This window comes from Rhinoraja longicauda, chromosome 36 (genome assembly GCF_053455715.1).
Source record: "Rhinoraja longicauda isolate Sanriku21f chromosome 36, sRhiLon1.1, whole genome shotgun sequence".
Classification (NCBI taxonomy): Eukaryota; Metazoa; Chordata; class Chondrichthyes; order Rajiformes; family Arhynchobatidae; genus Rhinoraja; species Rhinoraja longicauda.
In genome coordinates, this window is record NC_135988.1 from 17524275 (window position 1) to 17552042 (window position 27768).

At 47.5% G+C, this 27768-nt stretch overlaps 2 protein-coding genes across 2 annotated transcripts in view; one reads left to right on the plus strand and one right to left on the minus strand.

The window, feature by feature from the left end:
* Nucleotides 1-9565, plus strand: part of polb (polymerase (DNA directed), beta) — a 49753-nt gene extending 40188 nt beyond the window's left edge. Inside the window, exons 13-14 of the mRNA XM_078429099.1 lie at nt 303-442; nt 9199-9565. Of these exons, the coding sequence (XP_078285225.1) occupies nt 303-442; nt 9199-9293 (235 nt within the window). The 3' untranslated portion in view covers nt 9294-9565. The remainder of the gene's footprint in view (nt 1-302; nt 443-9198) is intronic.
* Nucleotides 9566-16175: 6610 nt separating this feature from the next.
* The window catches only part of LOC144610394 (dickkopf-related protein 4-like), a 15604-nt gene continuing 4011 nt past the window's right edge, over nt 16176-27768 (minus strand). The window contains exons 2-4 of the mRNA XM_078429029.1: nt 24779-24929; nt 19603-19770; nt 16176-16662 (exon numbers count right to left, since the gene is read on the minus strand). Of these exons, the coding sequence (XP_078285155.1) occupies nt 16409-16662; nt 19603-19770; nt 24779-24929 (573 nt within the window). The 3' untranslated portion in view covers nt 16176-16408. The remainder of the gene's footprint in view (nt 16663-19602; nt 19771-24778; nt 24930-27768) is intronic.

The window sequence follows — 27768 nt, forward strand, 5'->3', positions numbered from 1 at the left end:
AATTGAACTCTTACACTATAGTGTCTGCAATTAATTAAAAACATTAAGATAAAGAAAAATAGATAAACTATAGATTAAGATAAAGATAAAAGGGCGTCACGGTGGCGCAGCAGTAGAGTTGCTGCCTTACAGCGCTTGCAGCGCCAGAGACCCGGGTTCGATCCTGACCACGGGTGCTGTCTGTACGGAGTTTGTACGTTCTCCCCCGTGACCTGCGAGGGTTTTCTCCGAGATCTTCGTTTCCTCCCACAGTCCAAAGACGTTTGGCTAAAGGTTGCTAACTGTGTGCTTTTCCCCCGCAGGCTTATTCCAAATGATCAGTATTTCTGTGGCGTGCTTTATTTCACTGGAAGTGATCTCTTTAACAAGAACATGAGGACCCAGGCACTGGAAAAAGGCTTCACGTTGAATGAGTACACCATTCGCCCATTGGGAGTGACAGGTAGGAGTTGAATGCCTTTGGAAGCATAGAGACACAAGGAACTGCAGATGCTGGAATCGTGGGCAAAGCACAAAGTGCTGGAGGAACTCAACAGGTCAGGCAGCACCTGTGGAGAGAACAGATGGACCTGAGGGCCTCCTGGTGGGGAACGGGGGGCGGACTGGACATCATGGTAAAGAGTGCACTTGATGCCTAAACATTGAGGTTACTGAAGTGGTGAAGAACATGTGAGATGTAGATCGGGACTGGACCAGGTAGAACCGAGCTATTTGGAGATGAGTTACTGGAGAGTATTCTGAAGGGTACGATATATATGCATTTGGATAGACAGGGGCTGACAATAGACGATAATAATAATAATACATTTATTTTATATAGCGCTTTTCAAAATACTCAAAGACGCTTTACAAAGCAAACAAGACATAAAAACAAACAAACAAACACAAGATTTGTCCTGACGGAGAAGCGGCGAACAAATAGCGCCAGCGTCCTCTCACGTCAGGGTCCGGCAGTAAACAAATAGCGCCAGCGTCCTCTCACGTCAGGGTCCGGCAGTAAACAAACAGCGCCAGCGTCCTCTCACGTCAGGGTCCGGCAGTAAACAATAAAGAACACAAGACACACAATTACAATTTTAACACAAACAACCATCACAGTGATTGCTCCAGGCACACCCTCACTGTGATGGAAGGCAAAGAAAAGTCTTATCTCCTCCTCATTCTTCTCCCGTGGTCAGGCAGTCAAACTGCTGCCTCGAGGCGATCGAGGCTCCAGACTTTTGACGCCCCCGCCGGGCGATGGAATAGGTGCAGGAGGAGGCCATTCGGCCCTTCGAGCCAGCACTGCCATTCAATGTGATCATGGCTGATCATTCTCGATCAGTACCCTGTTCCTGCCTTCTCCCCATACCCCCTGACTCCGCTATCCTTAAGAGCGCTATCCAGCTCTCTCTTGAATGCATTCAGAGAATTGGCCTCCACTGCTGACCAGGGCTGACCAGGGCTAGTCAGTATGGGTTTGTATAAGGGCGATTATGTCCTATGAATCTGATTGAGTTTTTTGAAGAAGCGACCAAAAAGATGATTGAGAGCAAAGCTCTGGACATCTACATGGACTCGGCAAGGCGATTGATAAGGTTTTACTTGGTCGGCTGGATTGAGACTCTTCTTCAGACATAGGTTAGATCTTGTGGGATCCACAGAGTCAAATAAATGCACAGTCTTTTACTTCTTCTTTCATTCAAATGTTACATCACTGTCATCGTCCGTCCTGAAAAGGGGGCAAGCTTCCGGCGACAGTCAGTGGGATCCACCACTTGTACAGTAGACGGTGGTGGTAGGAGAATTAACTCAGGGCACTTCCAGTTACCAGCCCCTCCATGTGGATGCTTCTGCTATGGGGCCAGTCTTTTACTCGGAGTCGGGGATTCAAGAACCAGGGGACAGAGGTTTATGGTGAGATTTGAAACTTTTAAACAGGAACCTTCTCCACAGAGGATGGTGGGTGTATGGAATGAGCTGCTAGAGGAGGTAGTTGAAGCAGGTATTGCAGCAATATTTAAAAGACATTTGGACAGGGTCATAGATAGGAAAAGTTCAGATGGGCATGGGCCAATTGCGGGCAGGTGGGACTAGTGTAGATGGGGCATCTAGCTCAGCATGGGTAAGTTGGGCCGAAGGGCCTGTTGCTGAGCTGTATGACTCTATGACTTTATAGCTATTTTGCAGAATGTGCAACATTTTAAACTTATCATTTATTCTCATATAGCACTCCAAACCATAAAAGAATTGTAGCCAACATTACCAATGCTGTGAGCTACATGGGAATAAATGATAAGTTAGACTATGTACATTTGCTGTTATTATGCTCTTGTGTGTAAAAAGAGGAGAGGATCAACAGCTTGCGTAAAATATTGCGGCTAAATCACTGAATAGCTGACATAATGATGTGGTCTCGATGCTGGCAATGGTGTGAAGCAGATTACCAGGATGTGCCAAGAGTAAATCGTAATTAGTTTCATCTGCGTGTGAAAAAAGATAAATAAATATCAAAGATGGACACAAAATGCTGGAGTAACTCAGTGGAACAGGCAGCATTTCTGGATGGAAGGAATGGGTGACGATTCGGGTCGAGACCCTTCTGCAGAGGTCAGGGTCTGAAGAAGTGCCTCAACCCGAAATGTCACCTATTCCTTCTCTCCAGAGAAGTTGCCTGTCCCGCTGAGTTACTCCAGCTTTATGTGCCCAACGTTCTGAGTTAGCTCTTAGGGCTAACGGAATCGAGGAATATGGGGAGTAAGCAGGAACGGGGTACTGATTTTGGATGATCAGCCATGATCATATTGAATTGCGGTGCTGGCTCGAGGGGCTGAATGGCCTACTCCTGCACCTAATTTCTATGTTTCTATATGTCTATCTTCGGTTTAAACCAGCATCTGCAGTTCCTTCCTACATATCAAATATTGAATCTTTCCACTAATATTAGTGAGGGCCAATGTAAAATATGAAGACAGACTTCCTTTGATTGTTCTGACCCAAACACGACAGCGCTGAAGTGTGGTGTCTCTCTGCGTGCTAATCCCGTGGAAGGTCGACTGTCATCCAAGACAATCACCACTCTTTTGAATCTCTTTTCTCCGATGCACTACAATGCTGAGAAATCTATTCTGCACTCTGTATGTTCCCCATTGCCCTACCTATTGTACTTGAGTTTGACTTGGAAACAAAGAAAGTAGGTGCAGGAGAAGGCCATTCAGCCCTTCGAGCCAGCACCGACCGCCATTCAATGTGATCATGGCTGATCATCCAGAATCAGTACCCTGTTCCTGCTTTCTCCCCATATCCCTTGTTTCCATTAGCCCTAAGAGCTATATCTAACTCTCTCTTGAACACATCCAGTGAATTGGCCTCCACTGAAGGATTGCCAACTGTCCCGTATTAGCCGGAACATCCCGGATTTTGGGCTAAATTAGTTAGACCAGCCCCCACCCCTGGTTAACTCCTACACCTCTACCTGATCTCTCAATCTACCTTGTTGTGGCCCTTGTGTAAGAAAATAACTGCAGATGTTGGTACAAATCGAAGGTATCACAAAATGCTGGAGTAACTCAGCGGGTCAGGCAGCATCTCAGGAGAGAAGGAATGGGTGACGTTTCGGGCGGAGACCCTTCTTCAGACTGATGTCAGGGGGGCGGGACAAAGAAAGGATGTAGTTGGAGACAGGTAGACAGTGGGAGAACTGGGTGGGGGGGGGGGAAGAGAGGGACAGAGGAACTATCTAAAGTTAGAGAAGTCAATGTTCATACCGCTGGGGTGCAAGTATGAGGCGAAATATGAGGTGCTGTTCCTCCAATTTGCGGTGGGCCTCACTATGACACTGGAGGAGGCCCATGACAGAAAGGTCAGACTGGGAGTGGGAGGGGGAGTTGAAGTGCTGAGTGTTACACTTTTATATAATCATGGAAGGGATGTGGGCTTCGCAGGGTGTTCCAACATTCAATTGCCCACCCCTGGTTGCCATTGGAAAGGTGCTTAAGATCTGCCTTCAACCGTCGTAGTCCTTGAGGTGCAGGCATGTTTGCACGGTCTCTCTGTGACCACGTGGCTTTCCTCCGGGTGCTCTAGTTTCCTCCCACAACCCAGAGATGTGCAGGTTGGTAGGTTTACTGGTGCCGTACATTGTGTAGGGATTTGACAATAGACAACAGGTGCAGGAGTAGGCCATTCAGCCCTTCGAGCCAGCACCACCATTCAATGTGATCATGGCTGATCATTCTCAATCAGTACCCCGTTCCTGCCTTCTCCCCATACCCCCTGACTCCGCTATCCTTAAGAGCTCTATCTAGCTCTCCCTTGAATGCTCCAGCTCTCTCTTGAATGCTCTAGCTCTCTCTTGAATGCTCTAGCTCTCTTGAATTTGATGACAATATGGAGAGAATAAAGTTGGGTGATTAGTGTAGGTGGGTGGTGGATAGTCAATGGGCCAAAGGGCCTGTTTCAGTGGGGCGGTCACGGTGGCGCAGCGGTAGAGTTGCCGCCTTGCAGCGAATGCAGCACCGCAGACTCGGGTTCGATCCCGACTACGGGTGCTGTCAGTACGGAGTTTGTACGTTCTCCCCCTGACCTGCGTGGGTTTTCTCCGAGATCTACGGTTTCCTCCCACACTCCAAAGACGTGCAGGTTTGTAGGTTAATTGGCTTGGTAAATGTAAAAATTGTCCCTAGTGTGTGTAGGTTAAGGTTGTTAAAGTGTCAGGAATCCGCTGATTGGCGCTGACCCGGTGGGCTGAAAGGGCCTGTTTCCGTGCTGTATCTCGAAACGAAACAAAACATTGCTGTATCTCTCTATGAATCTACAATAATTCATTGTGAATCGAAGACATAATAATAGTATAACATGTTTATGATATTGGGAGCAGGGATGGGAGACAGAGGTAAGAGCAACATAGCTTGGTTGAAAAACTAGTTTGTTATAGATTTGATACAACGTATGTTAGACAACATTTGAAAATGTTGGTTTCAATAAAAAATGCAATTAAAAAAATATTTCTCTACTAAAAAAAAAACAGAATTCAATAAACAGCTGTACTGTGGTGTGATATGTTTTTAATTGTGGTGTAAAAAATAGCTTTCCAAACTCACAAAGTTATATCTGCTTCAAAGGTCATCTCACTGTGAGAAATGCAATGTAAACAATTTAATTCTGGGTGGTAAGAAAGAGATGCTTTCAGGGAAGGTCAGTGCTCGGAGAGATGCTAGCTTCTAAATTACAAGTGGTAAATTCATTCAAAAAGGACAAATAATTTTTTTTACTTCTATTATAAACATAGCACAAAAAGTAAGAAAATTTGTGTTTGGTAGATTATTTCTTTGTTGTAACAATGCTTCTTGGCAATAAATCTTATACCGTTGGAAAGCCTGTATTATTTCCCTTTTAAATGGTGCCACATTTGTGGGATGAACAGCAGAGCTGAGTATGTGGGTTGCGCCCATGAAAAATCTGCCAAATCTTCTCTGCCAATGCCAAACAGCTTATTCTGCCATTGACTCTTGTTCGGTGTTGTTTGGTGGATTGGATGATTGAAGTCTGAAGAAACAAGACATATTGGCAATTTAACAATTTATTCATTTAATAAACAGGAGCCTCAGTAGCGTGTGGAAGAACCATACACAGCCACAACAGCCTGGCACCTCCTCATGCTGGTCACCAGCCTGGTCACACACTGTTGTGGGATGGCATCCCATTCTTCAACCAGCATTTGTCGCAAGTCAGCCAACGTGGTTGTGTTGGTCACTCTGGCACGAACAGCACGCCCAAGCTGATCCCACAAGTGTTCAATGGGGTTGAGGTCAGGACTGCTGGCAGGCCATTCCATCCTCTCCACTCCCAAATTCTGGAGGTAGTCTCTGAGAAACCCTGCTCTGTGGGGGCGAGCATTGTCATCTTGGAGGATAGAGTTCGGTCCCAGACTGTGGAGATATGGGATTGCCACTGGTTGCAGAATCTCATCTCGATATCTCTCTGCATTGAGATTGCCTCCAATGATGTCAAGCCTCGTTTTTCCAGTGAGGGAGATGCCGCCCCACACCATCACACTGCCTCCACCAAAAGATGTTACTCTATCGGTGCAGCAATCAGCATAGCGTTCTCCGCGTCTTCTCCACACTTTGACCCTATGATCCAACTGCCGTAGGCAGAATCTGGACTCATCGCTGAACATAACATTCCTCCACATGTTCAGGTTCCAGTGCACGTGTTGCCGACACCAGCGCAAACGGGCCTGACGGTGAAGGGCAGTCATGGCAGGCCTCCTGGCAGCCCTATTTGACCGGAGATCGGCTGCGTGCAGTCTTCCGAATTGTTTGGGCAGAGAGCCGTCGGCCATATCGTCCTGCAAACCTTGACTGCAAATCTGTAGAAGACAGCCTACGGTTCCTAAGTGCTGACAGGGTGAGGAAACGGTCTTCTTCGGGTGTCGTCTTCTTGGGACGCCCACTTCGCGGCCTGTCTCTGACATCCCCCGTTATATGGAACTTGGCCTTCACTTTGGAGATGGTACTAGGGCTCACTCCAAATAATGCCGCAACTTGGTTTTGCGGAACACCAGCTTGAAGTTGCCCTATCGCACGGGCCTTATCCAGATCAGTCAAACGTGGCATGCCGATTCTTGGAGTAGACATCTACTGACCACTGTAGCAGGGCCCATGCTCACAGATGCTGCCAATCAGGTGCCAATCAGGCACCTGATTGTCAGCACCTGGGGGTACCAGAAGCTCAAAACAAGAGTCAATAGCAACAGCAGAATAAGCTGTTTGGCATTGGCAGAGAAGATTTGGCAAATTTTTCATGGGCGCAACCCATATACTCAGCTCTGCTGCTCATCCCACAAATGCATGTTCCTTACAAATGTGGCACCATTTAAAAGGGAAATAAACAGGCTTTCCAACGGTATAAGATTTATTGCCAAGAAGCATTGTTACAACAAAGAAATAATCTACCAAACACAAATTTGTTTGTTATAGATTTGATACAACGTATGTTAGACAACATTTGAAAATGTTGGTTTCAATAAAAAATGCAATTTAAAAAATATTTCTCTACTAAAAAAACCCAGAGAATTCAATAAACATCTGTACTGTGGTGTGATATGTTTTTAATTGTGGTGTAAAAAATAGCTTTCCAATCTCACAAAGTTATATCTGCTTCAAAGGTCACCTCACTGAGAAATGCAATGTAAACAATTTAATTCTGGGTGGTAAGAAAGAGATGCTTTCAGGGAAGGTCAGTGCTCGGAGAGATGCTAGCTTCTAAATTACAAGTGGTAAATTCATTCAAAAAGGACAAATAATTATCTAATTCAAAAAAAGGCTCCTAAACAAGGAATTCATATATCAAGGCGAAAATGGGAAACGGATTTGAATATTAATATTGATGGAACAAATTGGTCAAAACTATGCCTTGACAGTATGAAAAATACAATAAATGTTCGGTTTAGACTAGTACAATATAACTTTCTGCATCAATTATATATCACACCACAAAAATTAAAGAGAATAAATTCAAGTTTATCTGACCAATGTTTTCGGTGCAATCAAGAAATTGGTACTTTTTTTCATTCTACTTGGTCCTGTTCAAAAATACAACCTTTTTGGACAAACTTAAGAAGTTTTTTAGAACAGATTATCGGAATACAACTTCCATACAACCCAAGATTTTTGTTATTGGGTGATGTTGAAGGAATAAGACCACAACTTAAAATGAATAAATATCAGAAAGAATTTATAAAAATTGCATTAGCAGTAGCCAAAAAAACTATCGCAGTTACTTGGAAATCTGATTCCTATTTAAGTATGGACCCTTGGAATAATGAAATTTCTAACTGTATCCCACTTGAAAAAATTACTTATAATTTAAGGAACAAATATGATACTTTTTTAAATATCTGGCGTCCTTATCTACAAAACAGGGGCCTATATATATAGAAGAATTGTTCATATTCACAATGGTTCTTTTGGGAGAGATGTATATACATATACAGTTTATTCTGTTTGGAATTCCATGGGGCGTGTGCAGGACCCCCAACAACCAGGCAGTCTTTAATCTTTTTTTCTTTTCTTCCTTTTTCTTATTTGGGGTTAGTATAAGGGGGGTGGGGGGGAGGGTTTGTTTTCTAAAAAGTTCTGTACAAAATAAAAACAAATTTAAAAAAATAAATTAAAAAAAAGAAAACAGAAAGATCTGTTTCATTGTGGTTACGTGTGTGAGAAGGGAGTTTGTGCCAAACTGACCACTTTCTGATGTACAATTAGTGTGTAGGCTGCCTTAGACTGCATGGGATGCAGATGATTAACTCTGGCTCCAGACCTACCCGTGAGGTTTTCATACCTCTTGTACAACAGAAGCTGTGGAGAAAAGCACAAAATGCTGGAGGTCAGTGGGTCGGACAGCATCTGGGGGGGAGGAATCGACAGACTAAGGAAGAGCCCCAATACGAAACGTTCCCTGTCCGTTTCCCTCCGCAGATGCTGCCTGACCTGCTGAGTTATTCCAGCACTGCACTCTGGATTCCATCATCTGCAGGTCCTTGTATTTTCATAAGCTGTGATGGCTCGGTTAGAAATGTCAACATCTCTCTGTCTCTACGGGCGCTGCCCGTTCTTACTAGTCTTTGCTCCACCTTCCACAGCTGCAGTTGCTAGTGTCTCCATTACTGTATTCCACCCGGATTGTCCCTTCGGACCAACTTGCCCACACCGACCGGGATGCCCCATCGTCTGTAGTGCCACCTCTCCGTGTTGGGTCCATATACCTCAACCTCTCCTATCCATGGACCTGTCCATATACCTCAACCTCTCCTATCCATGGACCTGTCCATATACCTCAACCTCTCCTATCCATGGACCTGTCCAAATGTCTTTTCAATGCTGTCTTAAATGAAGAGGCTTTTAAAATGTTTTTAAATGAAGATAGATAAATGCTGTCAGTACCTGCCTCTGTCTGCCCCACCTGCCCCTTCAAGCAAGCATTCTTCAATTCTTTTGAAGTATGCTCACTTTGAAGAAGTTCTCCTCTCTTCGGTTTGTGTTCTAAGAGTCCTCTCTCCTTGTGCACAAGCTGTCATTTTGACTGCCCTTCGTCTCTTCTCCGACGCTGTAAGACGGCAACTCTATCGCCGCGCCCCGGTTTCCTTCCACGCTGAGTTGACGTATTGAGTAAAATGGTTCTTGCATCATTCACATTGTGCTTTCTTGCCTGCAGGAATCCCCGGAGAGCCACTGCCAGTGGAGAGTGAAAGGGACATCTTCGAATACATCGAATGGCAGTACCGCGAACCGAGAGAGCGAAGTGAGTGAGTGCCATCTGAAGATCACGCACAGAATCACCTCACTGACCACTCCAGCGCTCAGTGGGAACGGGAATGTGCCGAATCGGGACAAGTAAAGAACCGAGTGAAATATTTCAGAAGGAATTCTCAATAACTTTATTCAAGACCTTCGCAATGCGTAGGAATGAAAACTTGCAGATGCTGGTTAAATCGAAGGTAGACACAAAATGCTGGAGTAACTCAGCGGGTCAGGCAGCATCTCGGGAGAGAAGGAATGGGTGACTTTTCGGGTCGAGACCCTTCTTCAGTCAGTCTGAAGAAGGGTCTTGACCCGAAACGTCGCCCATTCCTTCTCTCCAGCGATGCTGCCTGACCCGCTGAGTTACTCCAGCATTTTGTGTCTACCTTCATAAGGCGTATATGGCTAGCATATAATGTATTTATAGAGATCAATTTCTGTGCAAGGTCCCATGCAGTAATATCAATAAAGCACAATAAGGGGACTATGATGTCGTATTTAATCATGAATGAAAAATGATAAATACAAATATCCACACCATGTTTGTAAAACTAGCAGAGCAGAAGGGAAGTACTGGCCAAGTGGCTTCCAACAATGGAAGCTACTGCAACATTCACAATTAGACCTTTTCCAAACTTAACGTAACATCACTGATACTTTCCAAACAGTCTCCTTCAATTCTTTTGAAAAAATGAGGACAGTATATAGATTGCATATTTAGTTGATCACTAAATCACTGATCACTGATATTTAGTCGATCACTGATTGTATATTCAGTCGATCACTAAAAAGCCAATAAATATTAGTGTCCCATTCTGTTACTTGGCTTGTACGCAGAATACTTTCACAAAGGTGTGCAAGAGTTCACAAGTTTGTGGTGGCGATGTGGGCCATCATACCTCTGGTGAATGTGGATACTCTGAGTCGTACAGTGCTCCCACCCAGCTATAGGCAGCCATGTTTAGTCAGAGGGTGGTGAACGTCATTGCTTCAGAAGGCTGTGGGGGCCAAGTCAATGGATATTTTCAAGGCATAGATGGATTGATTCTTGATTAGTACGGGAGCTAGGGGTTATGGGGAGAAAGCAGGAAAATGGGGTTAGGAGGGAGAGATCGATCAGCCATCATGGAATGGCGGAGTAGACTTGATGGGCTGAATGGCCTCATTCTGCTCCTCTCACTTATGAACTTATGAATGTATGTCTGTCTCACAAGTCAGAGTCATACAGCACTTTGGCTGAACGTATCCATGCCAACTAAAATGCCTCATCTAGGCCGACCTGCCCGCCTTTGGCCCCTATCCCTCTAAACCAGTGTCACCTCGCCATGTTCCCAATGTTGGGGGAGTCCAGAACCAGGGGCCACAGTTTAAGAATAAGGGGTAGGCCATTTAGAACAGAGATGAGGAAAAACTTTTTCAGTCAGAGAGTTGTAAATCTGTGGAATTCTCTGCCTCAGAGGGCAGTGGAGGCCAGTTCTCTGAATGCATTCAAGAGAGAGCTGGATAGAGCTCTTAAGGATAGCGGAGTCAGGGGGTATGGGGAGAAGGCAGGAACGGGGTACTGATTGAGAATGATTAGCCATGATCACATTGAATGGTGGTGCTGGCTCGAAGGGCCGAATGGCCTCCTCCTGCACCTATTGTCTATTGTTTGGCTCAGATCCCTCTAAATCTATCAAATGCAAGTAGCTGTCCAAGTTATGATGCTTTAGGTTACCTGCAACAATTCTTGGGGACTAGCTCCCATATCTGTGGCATGAGCACCATTTGGCCTGCTGTGTCGTGCTGTGTGACCCTCAACTGTCGGGTTGCCAACTGTCCCGTATTAGCCGGGACATCCCGTATTTTGGGTTAAATTAGTTTGTCCCGTACGGGACCCCCCTTGTCCCGTATTAGTAGGGTTGCCAACTTCCTCGCTCCCAAATACGGGACAACGGGTGACGTCACCGACCCCTCCCCTGACATCAGTCTGAAGAAGGGTCTCGACCCAAAACGTCTCTCCAGAGATGCTGCCTGACCCGCTGAGTTACTCCAGCATTTTGTGTCTACCTTCGATTTAAACCAGCATCTGCAGTTTTTTTCCTACTAGTCAGGATGCAGCACAGCTTTGCAACTGCCGTGCCCAATACTGCACCAAACTGCAGGTAGTTGTGCATGCAGCCACCCGGTCCATCGCATCGGCCTGTCACGACTCTCAGTCTGAAGAAGGGTCTCGATCCAAAGAAGGGTCTCGACCCGCAAAGCCACCCTCTCCTTCTCCCCAGTGATGTTGCCTGTCCCTCCAGATTACGCCAGCATTGTTTGTGTTGAATGATGTAGTTGTGTGTTTTTGTTGTATTTTTAGTGTTGTAACTGCATGATAACTAATTTTTGTTTAAACTTGTTTTGAATGACAAATAAATTCAATTCAATTCATTTTGTGTTTATCTTTGGTGTAAACCAGCATCTGCAGTTCTTTCCTACACATAGACCAGCCCCCACCCGTGGTTATCTCTTACACCTCTACCTGATCTCTCAATCTACCTTGTTGTGGCCCTTGTGTAGGAAACTTAACTGCAGATGCTGGTACAAATCGAAGGTATCACAAAAAGCTGGAGTAACTCAGGAGAGAAGGAATGGGTGACGTTTCGGTACGAGCCCCTTCTTCAGATTAGACAATAGACAATAGACAATAGGTGCAGGAGTAGGCCATTCAGCCCTTCGAGCCAGCACCGCCATTCAATGCGATCATGGCTGATCACTCTCAATCAGTACCCCAGATCACTCTCAATCAGTCGAGACCCCTCTGCAGAGGTTCACCTGCACCTCCTCCAACCTCATCTATTGTATCCGCTGTTCCAAATGTCAACTTCTCTACATCGGCCAGACCAAACGCAGGCTCGGCGATCGTTTCGCTCAACGCCTTCGCTCAGTCCGCCTTAACCAACCTGATCTCCCGGTTGCTCAGCACTTCAACTCCCCCTCCCACTCCCAGTCTGGCCTTTCTGTCCTGGGCCTCCTCCATTGTCACAGTGAGGCCCACCGCAAATTGGAGGAACAGCAACTCATATTTTGCTTGGGCAGCTTACACCCCAGCGGTATGAACATTGACTTCTCTTAACTTTAGATAGCTCCTTTGTCCCTCTCTTTCCCCCCCTCCCCCTTCCCAGTTCTCCCACAGTCTTCCTGTCTCCACTACATACTTTCTTTGTCCGCCGCCTCCCCTGACATCAGTCTGAAGAAGGGTCTCGACTCGAACCATCACCCATTCCTTCTCTCCTGAGATGCTGCCTGACCCGCTGAGTTACTCCAGCATTTTGTGATACCTTCTTGTTGTGGCCCTTGCACTTTTTATGTATCTGCAGTTTCTCTGTTGCTGTGACACTATTCTCCACTCTGTTTCTTTTCTCTTTTGCACTCCCTGATATACTCATGTATGGTATGGTTTGCTTGGATAGCACGCAAAACAAAGTTTTGCAATGTATCTCTGTACACATGACAAGAATAAACCAACACCAATATTCTTGTGTGTGATGCACATTCTAGGTTGGGAACTGCTTACTTATGGTAATAAAAAATGAGTAATGGAAAATTCTGCTACCCTCCAAACTTATAAATTGAGTATGTAGGAAAAAACTGGTTTAAATTGAAGGTAGACACAAAATGTAACTCAGCGGGACAGGCAGCATCTCTGGAGACCCATTCCTTCTCTCCAGAGATGCTGCCTCTGTAAATTGAGTAGCTTATTTTACATTTTACTACTTCTTGTGTATGGCGTGCACAGCCTAAAGTTGTAGGTCAAGGGTAGACATCCAGGCCAGAGGAGCATCAGATTGTCCTTGATGCCACCAGGGATATTTTAAGGACAGGGCGGCACGGTGGCGCAGCGGTAGAGTTGCTGCCTTACAGCGAATGCAGCGCCGGAAATTCAGGTTCGATCCCGACTACGGGCGCCGTCTGTACGGAGTTTGTACGCTCTCCCCGTGACCTGCGTGGGTTTTCTCCGAGATCTTCGGTTTCCTCCCGCACTCCAAAGACGTGCAGGTATGTAGGTTAATTGGCTGGGTAAATGTAAAAATTGTCCCTAGTGGGTGTAGGATAGTGTTAGTGTGCGGGGATCGCTGGGCGGCGCAGACCCGGTGGGCCGAAGGGCCTGTTTCCGCGCTGTATCTCTAAATCTAAATCACTAAAAGCTTTTCGTGCTACAAACTTTACAGGTTATGTTCACCTCACAAACTTTAACCCTTTGGTGTACGTGCTGGTGTTTTGTTTGACCATGGACATAAACTTTCTTTCTCTTTTTGCAATCATTGGCAAAGGTGCTAGAAGAAAGAACAGCGTGGTGTACTTTCCTGTTGTGCGTGTAATCCTCTCACCACGCTTTATAAAATATATGTTCCCTTTCAGCTAATAAAATATTAATCTGAATTGAAATGGGAAGAACTTGTATCAATTTTAATTGCACAATTGTCATGCAAAATTCTATTTAATGTAGAAAATAATATGAACAACTACAGTTCCAGACACAAACATATCACATTTAGAAATAGATTTGAACACTCCCAACTGCTTAAAAAAAAAGAATTTTTATTTCGGACCATTTCAAGTGATTTTGTTTATTTGATCTTTTTGATTGATTTGAAATATCTTAAGTTTATAAATTATTAAGAGTGTTAGATTATTAAATTGTTAAATAGCTTGATCTCAAAGGTCTCCTTTGAAATCTCCGGAAATGCTGAATTAGTTACAAAGTCATGAAAAATAATTAATACAATATCAGTGGATTTAACAAATTACAGCATTTGTGTACTGGTACAAATTGATACAGTTACTAAGCATCTTGTAGCTGAGGGCAGCTTGACTTTAGGAAAGATATAAGAAGCTAACTGCAGATGCTGGTACAAATCGAAGGTATTTATTCACAAAATGCTGGAGTAACTCAGCAGGTCAGGCAGCATCTCAGGAGAGAAGGAATGGGTGACGTTTCGGGTCGAGACCCTTCTTCAGACTGATGTCGGGGGGGGGGGGGGGGCGGGACAAAGGAAGGATATAGGTGGAGACAGGCAGATAGAGGGAGATCTGGGAAGGAGGAGGGGATGGGAGGAACTATCTAAAGTTGGAGAAGTCGATGTTCATACCACTGGGCTGCAAACTGCCCAGGCGAAATATGAGGTGGGGAAGATATTTTTGGTCAAGCAGTCTTTGGAGTATTGCTTGGCGTTTTGGTAACCCTGTTACAGGAAGGATGTGGAGGCTTTGGAGAGGGTGCCGAAGAAGGTTTGAGGGGAGAAATATACAAAATTTTGAGAGGCATAGATAGAGTATTCAGTCGGGATCCTTTTTCCCTGGTGGTCATAGCTTTAAGGTCGAAGAGATGGATGCCAACTTTACTGCCTCGACCACAATACCCAAGAATTTCTGCGCAGGAAGGAACTGCAGGTGCTGGTTTAAACCGAAGACGGATGCAAAATGCTGGAGTAACTCAGCGGGACAGGCAGCATCTCTGGAGGGAGGGAATGGGTGACGTTTCGGGTCGAGACCCTTCTTCAGTCTGAAGAAGGGTCTCGACCCGAAACGTCACCCATTCCTTCTCTCCAGAGATGCTGCTGCCTATCCCATTGAGTTACTCCAATAATTTCTGTTATCTTTGGAGTTGGATATAATGCCAGCACAAGTTGGAGGTGCTAAATGTCCTTATCATGTTACAACATCTCTGTTCACAAATTAATGAACTATGTTACAGCCATTTCAAACGTGTTTGACATGTCATTATACTGAATATCAGATTATACTATTGGTTGATTTATCATTTGCTGTAATTTTTAGTTTAGTTTAGAGATACAGCGCCGAAACAGGCCCTTCGGCCCACCGTGTCCGTGCCGACCGGCGATCCTCGCACATTAACACTATCCTACACCCACTAGGGACAATTTTTACATTTACACCGAGCCAATTAACCTACAAACCCCTGCGCGTCTTTAGAGTGTGGGAGGAAACCGAAGATCTCGGAGAAAACCCACGCAGGTCACGGGGAGAACGTACAAACTCCGTACAGACGGTAGTTGGGATGGAACCCGGGTCTCCGGCGCTGCATCCGCTGTAAGGCAGCAACTCTACCGCTGGGCTACCGTGACCGCCCCAAATTATCCTTGATTATTTTGTTATTTGAGTAGGTGCAGATCTGCAAACCTTTTCTGTTGGTGAATCTCCACAATTGGATTAATTTTTAATTTCTGTGCGCTGCGTTGCTGTTGATACAGTTGCTGTACAAACTGCAAAGCAGATGTCAAAAATGGAAAAGAAAGTTGCGGAATATTTCAACAGGAAATACTCCCCCCCCCCCCCAAAAAAAGACTTTTAATGGAAAAAAAATCAGAACTCAGAAAAGGCTCTATACATTTTCAAGTATAGAGCCTTTTTCAAAATATGTCCAAATCATATTCTGTTGTGCTGCTGCAAGTAAGGATTTATGTGTTATTCACAAAATGCTGGAGTAACTCAGCAGGTCAGGCAGCATCTCGGGAGAGAAGGAATGGGTGACGTTTCGGGTCGAGACCCTTCTTCAGACGATTTATGTGTTCTATCTGGGACACACGACAATAAAACACTCGATCAAGCTTTTTCATTGCTTCTAAACTGGCCGCTGTACGTACGTTTGTGTGACAGGGGGTTTGCACATCGCTAACACTTGATAATTGTCCCTCTGGGACTCATACCTACAAAGCTATTGACTAGTAGATTACAAACAAAAAGTAGTGTAAAGAAAGAAATGCTGGCAGGACTGGAGACGTGAAATAATGCAGGTGATAACTGCATGAAAGATTTAAATTAAGGCTCCCCCCCCCCCCCCCCCCCATAGGTCTTCCTCAAAGGAGACCCACAAGAAGCAAAACGTTTTTTATTTCCATGTGTTCTATGTATCCCAGAGTCTCCAGGGACAACGTCTCTGGCCATCAAAACTTTGATGCACTAATTCATTTGGTTCAATCATCGACGCAGACACACTGAGCTGCAATGATGCGTTATACCTCGGTGAGCACGTTTTAATGTTGATGCACGGGTTTTGGCATTTACGGCTTTGCTTAACGGTTTGGTTTTTATCGTAACGGGTGCAGTTTGCCACGTAGTTTGGAGCTCGGGCCCCACTAGACACGTTGGCAGACCCGTAGCCTGGAGCCGCTTTGAGACGAGTCTTGGTTTCGGTGACGGCAAGCCAGGCCTGTTTGGCAGGCACACCGCTGGAAGATCTCGGGCCCCTGGGGGGCCTCCTTCCTCCCTCGCTTCGAGCAGACTTGGCCCTCTTTCAGGACAGGCCGACAGATCTTCGACCAGAAGTGCCGAGCGCAGCAGAGTCCGGTGGAGCAGTCCGATGTACGAAGGCACGTCTCCCCTTCCTGCCCTGCAAGGTAAAGAGAGTTTATCAGCACGGACATCAGCTCAACTTATATCTTTAAATCTCCGATCAGTCTGAAGAAGGGTCTCGACCCGAAACGTCACCCATTCCCCCTCTCCGAGATGCTGCCTGACCTGCTGAGTTACTCCAGCATTTTGTGACACCTTCTCTTTAAATCCCTGTATACACAGCTTGCAATCTGCTTCCTTTTTCAAGATTCAAGATTCAAGATAGCTTTATTTGTCATCCAATATTGGACGAAATTCAGTCACCCACAGTCCAACAATAAAAGCACTAAATAGGCATTAAAATTACACAACCCCAAAAACACACAAAAAAAGAAACATCCATCAAAGAAACATCCATCACAGTGAGTCTCCTCCTCCAGTCCTCTCTCTCCTCACTGTGATGGAAGGCCACAATGTCTTTCCCTTCTCCTGCCGTCCTCTCCCACAGTCAGGTTGTTGTGGTTGCAGGCCGCGCTTTATGTTATAGCCCATAATTTAAAAGTGCAATCTAATCAACAAGACAAGATTTATTCAGACATAATCTTTGGGAACACAGTCACAAACTTAAAATCAGAAATTCTATTGTTATCGGATTGTTGATTTCACACATTATTTCATCCCGTTTCAATTTAGTTTATTGTCACGTGTACCGAGCGAGGTACAGTGAAAAGCTTTTGCTGCGTGCTCACCAGTCAGCGGAAAGACAATACTTGATTACAATCGAGCCATTCACAGTGTGCAGATACATGATAAGGGAATAACGTTCAGTGTCCCCCAAGCTCGTGGGAAATCTAGCAAAGAATAACCATTCGGAAGTGATGTAAATAAGTCTGAAGAAGGGTCTCGACCCGAAATGTCACCCACAGCTGACCTGCACTTCATTTCATTAACATGTCCCTTTAGGGAAGGAATGGGTGACTTTTCGGGTCGGGAGACCTTCCTTCAGACCACCCAAAACGTCGCCCATTCCTTCTCTCCTGAGATGCTGCCTGACCCGCTGAGTTACTCCAGCATTTTGTGAATAAATAAATTAATGTAGTTTGCAGTTAATGATATTTGCAGTGCAAAGAATAGTTCGATAACAGTTACAACTGGAAAGAAGTAGAATATGAAGAAGGATCTCGACCTGAATCACAACCATCCCACGTTATCCAGAGCAGTGTAGGGAGGAACTGCAGATGCCGGTTTAAACCGAAGATAGACACAAAAAGCTGGAGTAACTCAGCGGGTCAGGCAGACAATAGACAATAGGTGCAGGAGTAGGCCATTCGGCCCTTCGAGCCAGCACCGCTGGAGAGAAGGAATCGGTGACGTTTCGGGTCTGAAGAAAGGTCTCGACCAGAAATGTCACCCATTCCTTCTCTCCAGAGATGCTGCCTGTCCCGCTGAGTTACTCCAGCTTCTTGTGTCTTTCTCCAGGGATGCTGTCCGACTCGAGTTATCCCAGCACTTTGTGCCTCTTGTGCATCACCCAGCATCTGCAGCTCCTTGTTTCGACATCTGGAAAGAAAGGTAGCAGATTTCCATTTTTCTAGTGCCTCTCTGTAAGTGTGTATATATATGGTGGTCTCATCACATAAATCTCTGCAGGCATATCGCCACAGCGTTTAATCTGATCATCGTGGGCACAGGAGCGACTCTCCAGTGCAGCGAGACTAATATGAAGAATATGATGATTCCAAGCCCTGTCATTTAACATGTCAGGTCACACTTAGAAGCTCTACCACACACTTAAAAACTGAACTCTCCACATGTTTAATAAGTTATAAACTTATGGAATTGATTCACTGGATGCATTTTTAAAGTCGCTACTAGGGCTTCCCACTCATTACAAAATTGTAGAGAAGTGTTTTGCGGTAATCTCCAGTCTGATATTTGTTAATGAGGGGAAGAGCAAGAGGCCTCTTTATTCAGTAATTACAGCTTTCACTTGTTCCCCTGCTGAATGTGTTGGTACCGACATGTCCCATTAATTCCTCAACCCAATCTTTCACTCTTTAGGTTAGACACAAAATGCCGGAGTAACTCAGCGGGACAGGCAGCATCTCTGGAGAGAAGGAATGGGTGATGTTTCGGGTCGAGACCCTTCCTCAGACTGATGTCAGGGGAGGGGGGTGTCCCGGGATGGAACCCGGGTCTCCGGCGCTGCAAGCACTGTAAGGCAGCAACTCTACTGCTGCGCCACCGTGCCGCCCTAATAGAGTCATAGTGTCACACAGCACGGAAACTGGCCCATCAGACCAACTTGCCCAAACCAACCAAGACAGTCAAGCCAACAAGCCAGCCAAGCCAGTTCAACCTGCCCATGTTTGACCCATATCCCTATGGATATATAGAAACAGAAAATAGGTGCAGGAGTAGGCCATTTGGCCCTTCGAGCCAGCACCGCCATTCAATATGATCATGGCTGATCATCCAGAATTAGTACCCAGTTCCTGCTTTCTCCCCATATACCTTGATTCCGTTAGCCCTAAGAGCTAAATCTAACTCTCTCTTAGAGTCATAGAGTCATAGAGTGATAGTGATACAGTGTGGAAACAGGCCCTTCGGCCCAACTTGCCCACACCGGCCAACTTGTTCCAGCTACACTAGTCCCACCTGCCTGCGCTTGGTCCATATCCCTCCAAACCTGTCCTATCCATGGTAGACTCGAAATGCTGGAGTAACTCAGCGGGACAGGCAGCATCTCTGGAGAGAAGGAATGGGTGACGTTTCGGGTCGAGACCCTTCTTCAGACCATGTACCTGTCTAACTGTTTCTTAAACGTTGGGATAGTCAAACCCAGGCGGTCACAGGGAGAACATACAAACTCCATTCAGACACCCCCCGAGTCAGGATTGTGTGGGGTCTGCCCGCTGTGCCAAACTTGCCTGTGTGAATACATTGAGTGTGGGTGATTCAATTTTTTTTTAAAAGGCCAGCTGGTCGGGTTGGTTACCTGTCCCGGTCTGTGGGTTCTCCAGCTTTTCCCACTCGCTCTTTGGTCGGGATTCCTTCACTCTCTGGACGTTGGGTCTCCTGGTCTTCTTGCCTCCCCTTGTGTTGCGTGAATCTCCGCCCTTAGAGAGCTTCTCCGCTGTCTGTGCTTCCGAGACCGTGCAGACATCTTAAACAAAAAGAACAAAGCTGTCAGAGGCTGCAGCTCCCAACCTCGCCGCCGAATCACCTTCTCCAGGGATCAATCTTCTCCAATGATATCACCACTTCATTGTGAATCGTGCCCACAAGAGAGGGGGGGGGGGGGGGGGAAGGCTTTTAAAACAAACTTTTATTGTGCAATGGTTAACAGCAGCAGGATACAGCTGTATAAAAGCATAGCCCCTGGGCAGTGGAGATGCAGGGGGAAAGGGATAAAGATTAAAGGTCCTTTTCAAAGCTGCGTACCTCAGCGGGCTTTCCCATGAAGGTGAATGGAGTTAAAGACTTTTTTAATTTAAATGGAACTCAACTTCATAGGAGGCAGGCATTTACCCCCCTGGCAAAATATGTAGGTTTGCCACAAAAATTGCTTTCAATAATTAGAAGTGTTCACGTGCGATGGTTTGCAGGGAGATGTCGTATGTGTTTAACTATCAAGGCAGACTTTCCGCATTGCAGTGAGTTTTCGGTCTTGTTGTACCTGTGGATCCACTTCAAAACATGCCTGAAAGCAGCTGTCCACACAAGCTGTCCAAAGCTCGTAATTATGGCCATCGATCGGCCAAATGTTCCCCTCTCCTTCCTCTGAGGTTGATAATAACACATTATTGAACCTGTCCTGGTCGTACAAAACCCAAATCTCCAATCTCTTTCTCTAAATTTGAGGGGAGGAACTGCAGATGCTGGTTTAACCCACAGCATACAATGGACAATTGTGGGCTTCACATTTCCTTGATTGACTTTTTTGTTGTTATCGTTATATCTTCCATTCATTTGCCCTAAGTACCGTCTTTGTCTCTCGTTCCCCCTTCCCCTGAAGAAGGGTCTCGACCCGAAACATCACCAATTCCTTTTCTCCAGAGATGCTGCCTGACCCGCTTGTCTTTCTCCAAATTCTAGCTTCCCAAAAATCCCCAATTTGTCCAGCTTCTCATCTGCCTAAAACAGAGGGTGGTGGGTGTGTGGAACGGGCTACCAGAGGAGATAGTCGAAGCAGGTACCACAGTGCCACTTAAAAGACATTTGGGCAGGTACATGGACAGGAAAGGCTGAGAGGGATATGGGCCAAACGCGGGCGGGCAGTGCAGATGGGACACCTTGGTCACTTTGGGCATGTTGGGCCGAATAATCTGTTTCCGTGTTCTATGACACTACATTCTAACTACATTTTTTTTTTCTCAAAACCAAACTTTGATTTCAGAGGTGGGAATCTCAAATACTAGAGGGCACAGCTTTAAGGTGAGAGTGGGGGAGGTTTAAAGGAAATGCATGAGACAAGGTTTTTTACGTAAGGAGTGGTAGGTGCCAGGGGAGGTGGGACACACAGATGCAGGGGCAAATAGACAGGCACATGAACAGAGGAGTACAGTGGGGCAGGGACCATGAGCAAGCAGATGGGATTAGTTATATTGGCATCAAAGTTGGCACGGACATGGTGGGCCCAAGGGCTGTTCCTCTATACCACTGTTCTATTTTCTAAGGTAGACACAAAATTCTGGAGCAACTCAGCGAGTCGGGCAGCATCTCGGGAGAGAGGGAATAGGTGACGTTTCGGGTCGAGACCCTTCTTCGGACTGATATTATAAGAAAATAACTGCAGATGCGGGTACAAATCGAAGGTATTTATTCACAAAATGCTGGAGTAACTCAGCAGGTCAGGCAGCATCTCGGGAGAGAAGGAATGGGCGACGTTTACGGGTCGAGACCCTTCTTCAGACTGATTCAGACTCTTCGGACTGATGTCAGGGGAGAGGGCGGGACAAAGATAGAAATGTCGTCGGAGACAGGAAGACTGGTGGGAGAACTGGGAATGGGGAGGGGATGGAGAGGGAAAGCAGGGACTATCTGAAGTTATTTTCTAAGTAGATACAATGAACTGCAGATGCTGGTTCACACACAAAAGGACACAAAAGTATCAGATCCCAGTCAGAAGAAGAGTCTCGATCTGAAACGTCACCTATCCATGTTCTCCAGAGATGCTGCCTGACCCACTGAGTTACTCCAGCACTCTGTGAAACGTCACCTATCCGTGTTCTCCACAGATGCTGCCTGACCCACCGAATTACTCCAGCACTCTGTGAAACTTCACCCATCCATGTTCTCCAGAGATGCTGCCTGACCCACTGAGTTACTCCAGCACTCTGTGAAACGTCACCCATCCATGTTCTCCACAGATGCTGCCTGACCCACTGAGTTACTCCAGCACTCTGTGAAACGTCACCCATCCGTGTTCTCCACAGATGCTGCCTGACCCACCGAATTACTCCAGCACTCTGTGAAACTTCACCCATCCATGTTCTCCAGAGATGCTGCCTGACCCGCTGAGTTACTCCAGCACTCTGTGAAACGTCACCCATCCATGTTCTCCACAGATGCTGCCTGACCCACTGAGTTACTCCAGCACTGTGTATCCTTTGTGTTCTGTATTCTATGTTCTGCGCAAGGCTTTAAATATATTACAGATCTGGCCTATCTCCCAGAATAGGTTTTTATATGCCTGGAAATCTTTGTGTCGCAAAACAAGAACAATGGTGTTAATTAGAGGTGTCACTCAGAGGTTATCTGTGAGCTTTTATCTGTGAACTTCAGCTGCTGAAGCTGAAAAGATGTGAGGTTGGTGAGATCAGTGGAGGAAAGGCAGTGTCATCAAGGTGCAATTTAGCTTCTCATGTTCCAAAGTCAGATGGAACCTGAATACACTGGTGCCCCACTGGGATTAGCGGACTGTGTTGTAACTAACGCTTCCTCTGGCAGTGTCTTGCCCGTTAACCCCAAGCCATTGAGGTTTAGGGCTCTCTAGTGGCCACCAGATCCTGGCGAGATCATCCCCCTTCCCTGCAGCACCGCGTTCCTTCCCTGGGTATCAAAGGTTGCCACTTGCAAAGATTCAGTGATCCCTGCTCCAGTTACTCCCTGTGCCTGTGGCCAGGGTATCCTGTGTTCTGTCAAACCTGCACAAAGAGCGAGCCTGTGGTGGTTGTTTAAAGCGATGATCACTGGTGGGCGACTCTGATCGGTCTATTGTGAAAGGGACAAGGGGCCGGCATCGCCCAATAATGACACTCAGTGTGGATGTTGGTGCTGTCTGATGTTGGTGCTGCATTATTGTTGAAGTGCAGCATCGTGGAGCTCCTCCAAGGGGCTGCCCTGGGGATCAAGGCTGGCTGAGAGTCATAGAGTCATAGAGTCACAGAGTCACAGAGTGATACAGTGTGGAAACAGGCCCTACGACCCAACGTGCCCACACCGGCCAACATGCCCCAGCTACACTAGTCCCACGTGCCTGCGTTTGGCCCACATCCCTCCAAACCCGTCCTATCCATGTACCTGTCTAACTCTTTCTTAAATGTTGGGATGGTCCCAGCCTCAACCACCTCCTGTGGCAGCACGTTCCGTACACCCACCACCCTCTGGCTTGCGGCTCCTCCAGCTCTCACGTGAAGAGCCGTGAGATGCGCTGGTGGGCAGGAGGATGCCGAGGGGCGGGGGGACGGGTAGTCTGGGTAACGGAGGGCACACGGGCTCAACGCCATCCTGAATGTCCCTTCCTCATTTCCAGTGGCCAATGGGCACAGAATCCTCTGCATGTGGGGATGCGACTGTCTGCAAGGTGGCGGTGGATGGAGGAAGGGGATCGGTGCGGGTGGGTGGGCTTGGTCCTCATCTCCCGCGGTCTCGGAGACGGTCTGCGGTGGAGGGGGGGGGGGGGTGGGTGGAGGAGGGGCCATGGGTGGAGGGGGGGGCGGTGGATGGAGGAGGGGATCGGTGCGGGTGGGCGTGCTTGGTCCTCATCTCCCATGGTCTCGGAGACGGTCTGCGGTGGAGGGGGGGCGGTGGATGGAGGAGGGGATCGGTGCTGGTGGGTGGGCTTGGTCCTCATCTCCCATGGTCTCGGAGACGGTCTGCGGTGGAGGGGGGGCGGTGGGTGGAGGAGGGGCCGTGGGTGGAGGGGGGGCGGTGGGTGGAGGAGGGGATCGGTGCGGGTGGGTGGGCTTGGTCCTCATCTCCCGCGGTGGAGGGGGGGGGGGACCGCGGGAGATGCCCGGGGCTGAGGGGAGGCCGTGGGACGAGGGGAGGTACGTGCGCGGGTCAAGGTGTCGGTGGAGGGGGCCGCTGCAGCAGCCTGGGCATGGATTAAATCGGGTGCCGCTCCAAGAGGCCGAGCGCGGGGATCGGATGGTGAAGGAGGACGTCAGCAGCGAAGGACATCGACAACATCGCCCGGCCAGCAATGGCCGACCCCTGCAGCTCCAACCCACCGCCACCCGCCAGCACGACGGGCCCTTCAGCACGCACACGCATACGTGCACGCACACGCACTGATACACACACACATGTATCCATATCACGCACACGCACTGATACACACACACATGTATCCATATGACGCACACGCACGCACTGACAAACACACACACACATGTATCCACATTCACGCACACGCACTGACACACACACTGACACACGCACACGTGCATGCTGACCCACATACACACACATCTACTCACGCACACGCACTGACACATGCACACATGCACACATGCACACATGCGTGCTGACACACACACATGTACACACACACACATGTACCCACACACGCCCACACGCACTGACACATGCACGCTGACACACACGCACACACACTTGTCCACACACACGCACTGACACATGCACACTCATACATGCACCCACTGACGCGCACACTCACATGCTCACGCACTGATGCACACGCTCACGTACATGTGCGCACACGCGTGCGCTGACATGCACATGCACAAATTCCACAGATTAACCCCCCCTCTGGCTAAAGAAATGCCTCCTGGTCTTTCCACAGGTACGTCCTGTTATCCTGAGGCCGTGCCCTCTGATCCCAGACTCCCCCACTGGTGGACACGTCCTCCCAGCATCCTCTCTGCCCAGGCCGCTCACTCCTGGGTACGTGTGTCAGTGAGTTCCCCCCCTCTCGTGGTTCTTACCGTTGAGGCAGTGGCTGCCTTGGCAACACATGGCGTCTCGGTGGCATCGCCTGCGGGTCCCTCTGCACTGCGAGCAGGCGGCCTCCTCGCGCCGGGAGGACAGGCAGAACCGCCTGGGGCCGCACTCAACATCCGATGAGCACTGGGGCACCTGAAGAAGCAACCGAAAGCAGCAGGTGAGTGATGCTCGCTGGCACTAGAGGGACCCCAGGACTGAGAGGGTTAATGGGTGATGGACGCTTGGCGGCACCAAGCCTCTACTCGCTGCAGTTTAGAAAGTTGAGGGGGGTCCAAAACCTGTCTGTACGGAGTTTGTACGTTCTCCACGTGACCCGCATGGGATTTCTCTGAGATCTTCGGTTTCCTCCCACGCTCCAAAGACAATGGACAATAGGTGCAGGAGGAGGCCATTCAGCCCTTCGAGCCAGCACCGCCATTCAATGTGATCATGGCTGATCATTCTCAATCAGTACCCCATTCCTGCCCTCTCCCCATACCCCCTGACTCCGCTATCCTTAAGAGCTCTATCTAGCTCTCTCTTGAATGCATTCAGAGAATTGGCCTCCACTGCCTTCTGAGGCCGAGAATTCCACAGATTCACAACTCTCTGACTGAAAAAGTTTTTCCTCATCTCAGTTCTAAATGGCCTACCCCTTATTCTTAAACTGTGGCCCCTTGTTCTGGACTCCCCCAACATTGGGAACATGTTTCCTGCCTCTAACGTGTCCAACCCCTTAATAATCTTATACGTTTCAATAAGATCTCTCATCCTTCTAAATTCATGATCAATGTGATCATGGCTGATCATCCACAATCAGTACCCCGTTCCTGCCTTCTCCCCATACCCCCTGACTCCGCTATCATTAAGAGCTCTATCTAGCTCTCTCTTGAAAACATCCAGAGAATTAGTACAGGTTTGTAGGTTAACTGGCTTGGTAAATGTAAAGATTGTCCCTAGTGGGTTTAGGGTAGTGTTAATGTGCGGGGATCGCTGGTCGGCGTGGGCTAATGGGCCTGTTTTCATGCTGTATTTCTAAACTAAACTAAAAACTAAACCTAATTGAAACTTACAGAATAACGAAAGGCAAAGATGGAGTGGATGTGGAGAGGATGTTTCCACTGGTGGGAGAGTCTAGGACCAGAGGTCAAGCCTCAGAATTAAAGGGCGCTCTTTTAGAAAGGAGGTGAGGAGGAACTTCTTTAGTCAGGGGGTAGTTAATCTGTGGAACTCATTGCCACAGAGGGCTGTGGAGGCCAAGTCAGTGGATGTTTTTAAGGCCGAGACAGATAGACAAATTCTTGATTAGAACGGGTGTCAAGGGTTATGGGGAGAAGGCAGGAAAATGGGTTTAGGAGGCAGAGATCAGCCATGATTGAATGGCGGAGTGGACTCGATGGGCCGAATGGCCTAATTCTAGTCCTATAACTTGTGAACTTGTCCCAGCCCCCGAAACACCTATTGTCCTGCCACTGGCCATGCATGCACCGTGAAACACAGTGGGAGTTGAACAGAAATCTCCACCCACTTATTCCTTCTGTGATCACAGCTATTCCCACCTTAGAGACAGACGTCTGCAAGAACCAACAAAGTGCAGACACTGGTTTATACCAAAGATAGACACAGGGTGCTGGAGTAACTCAGCGGGTCAGGCAGCATCTGTGGAGAACATGGATAGGTGACGTTTCACAGAGTGTTGGAGTAACTCAGCGGGTCAGGCAGCATCTGTGGAGAACATGGATAGGTGACGTTTCACAGAGTGCTGGAGTAACTCAGCGGGTCAGGCAGCGTCTGTGGAGAACATGGATAGGTGACATTTCACAGAGTGCTGGAGTAATTCAGCGGGTCAGGCAGCATCTCTGGAGAACATGGATAGAGTCCGAGTCTGAAAAAGGTCCTCACCTGAAACGTCACCGATCCTTTCCCTTCCACAGATGCTGCCTGACCCCCTGAGTTACTCCAGTGCTCAGTGTCTATCTTTGGGTGAAACATATAGGTTGGAAACAGACCCTAGGGTCCACACCGATCATCAGCCGCCCAATTACACTCATCCGATGGACCACAAGAGATTGCAGATGCTGGAATCTTGAGCAAAACACAAAGTGCTGGAGTAACTCAGGGGGTCAGGCAGCCTCTGTGGAGGGAACGGACAGACAACGTTTCAGTTTGGGACGTTGCCACCACAGACGCCGCCTGACCCAATGAGTTCCTCCAACACTCTGTGTTTTGTGCTTGCGTCCTTGATCTTTGTGCCGACGTTTAGTCATCCGTCTCACAGTCAAGACTAGAGACGGGTCCCGACACAAAACATTGTCTCTCCGTTTCCTTCCACGGATGCTGCCTGACCTGCGGAGATCTTCCGGCACTTTTGCTTTTTACACAAAACCAACAATCTTCCCGTGGTCTCCCGCACGTTCCCATTGGATCTCACCCCCCATGTCTGCACACCAAGGGCAAGTTACATCTGAGAGAGGGATGGGATCCGGATAAAGACTCCCAGACGGAAAAAGCAGAAACATTACTCTAAATTGCCAAAGTGAAAAAGTGCAGTTGCAGGGAATCTAAAAGACACTCAGAAATGCTGATTATCTGAAGGATTGACGTCAGTGGAGACAGTGGTGAGAGCAGTTGTGAGCGCAGTTGTGAGTGCAGTTGTGAGCGCAGTTGTGAACACAGTTGTGAATGCAGTGGTGAGAGCAGTGGTGAGAGCAGTGGTGAGAGCAGTAGTGAACACAGTGGTGAACACAGTGGTGAACACAGTGGTGAACACAGTGGTGAGAGCAGTGGTGAACATACAGTAGTGAGCACAGTTGTGAACGCAGTTGTGAACACAGTGGTGAGATCAGTAGTGAACGCCGTGGTGAGAGCAGTGGTGCGAGCAGTAGTGAACACAGTGGTGAGAGCAGTGGTGAACACAGTGGTGAGCACAGTTGTGAACGCAGTGGTGAGAGCAGTGGTGAGCGCAGTTGTGAGCGCAGTTATGAGCGCAGTT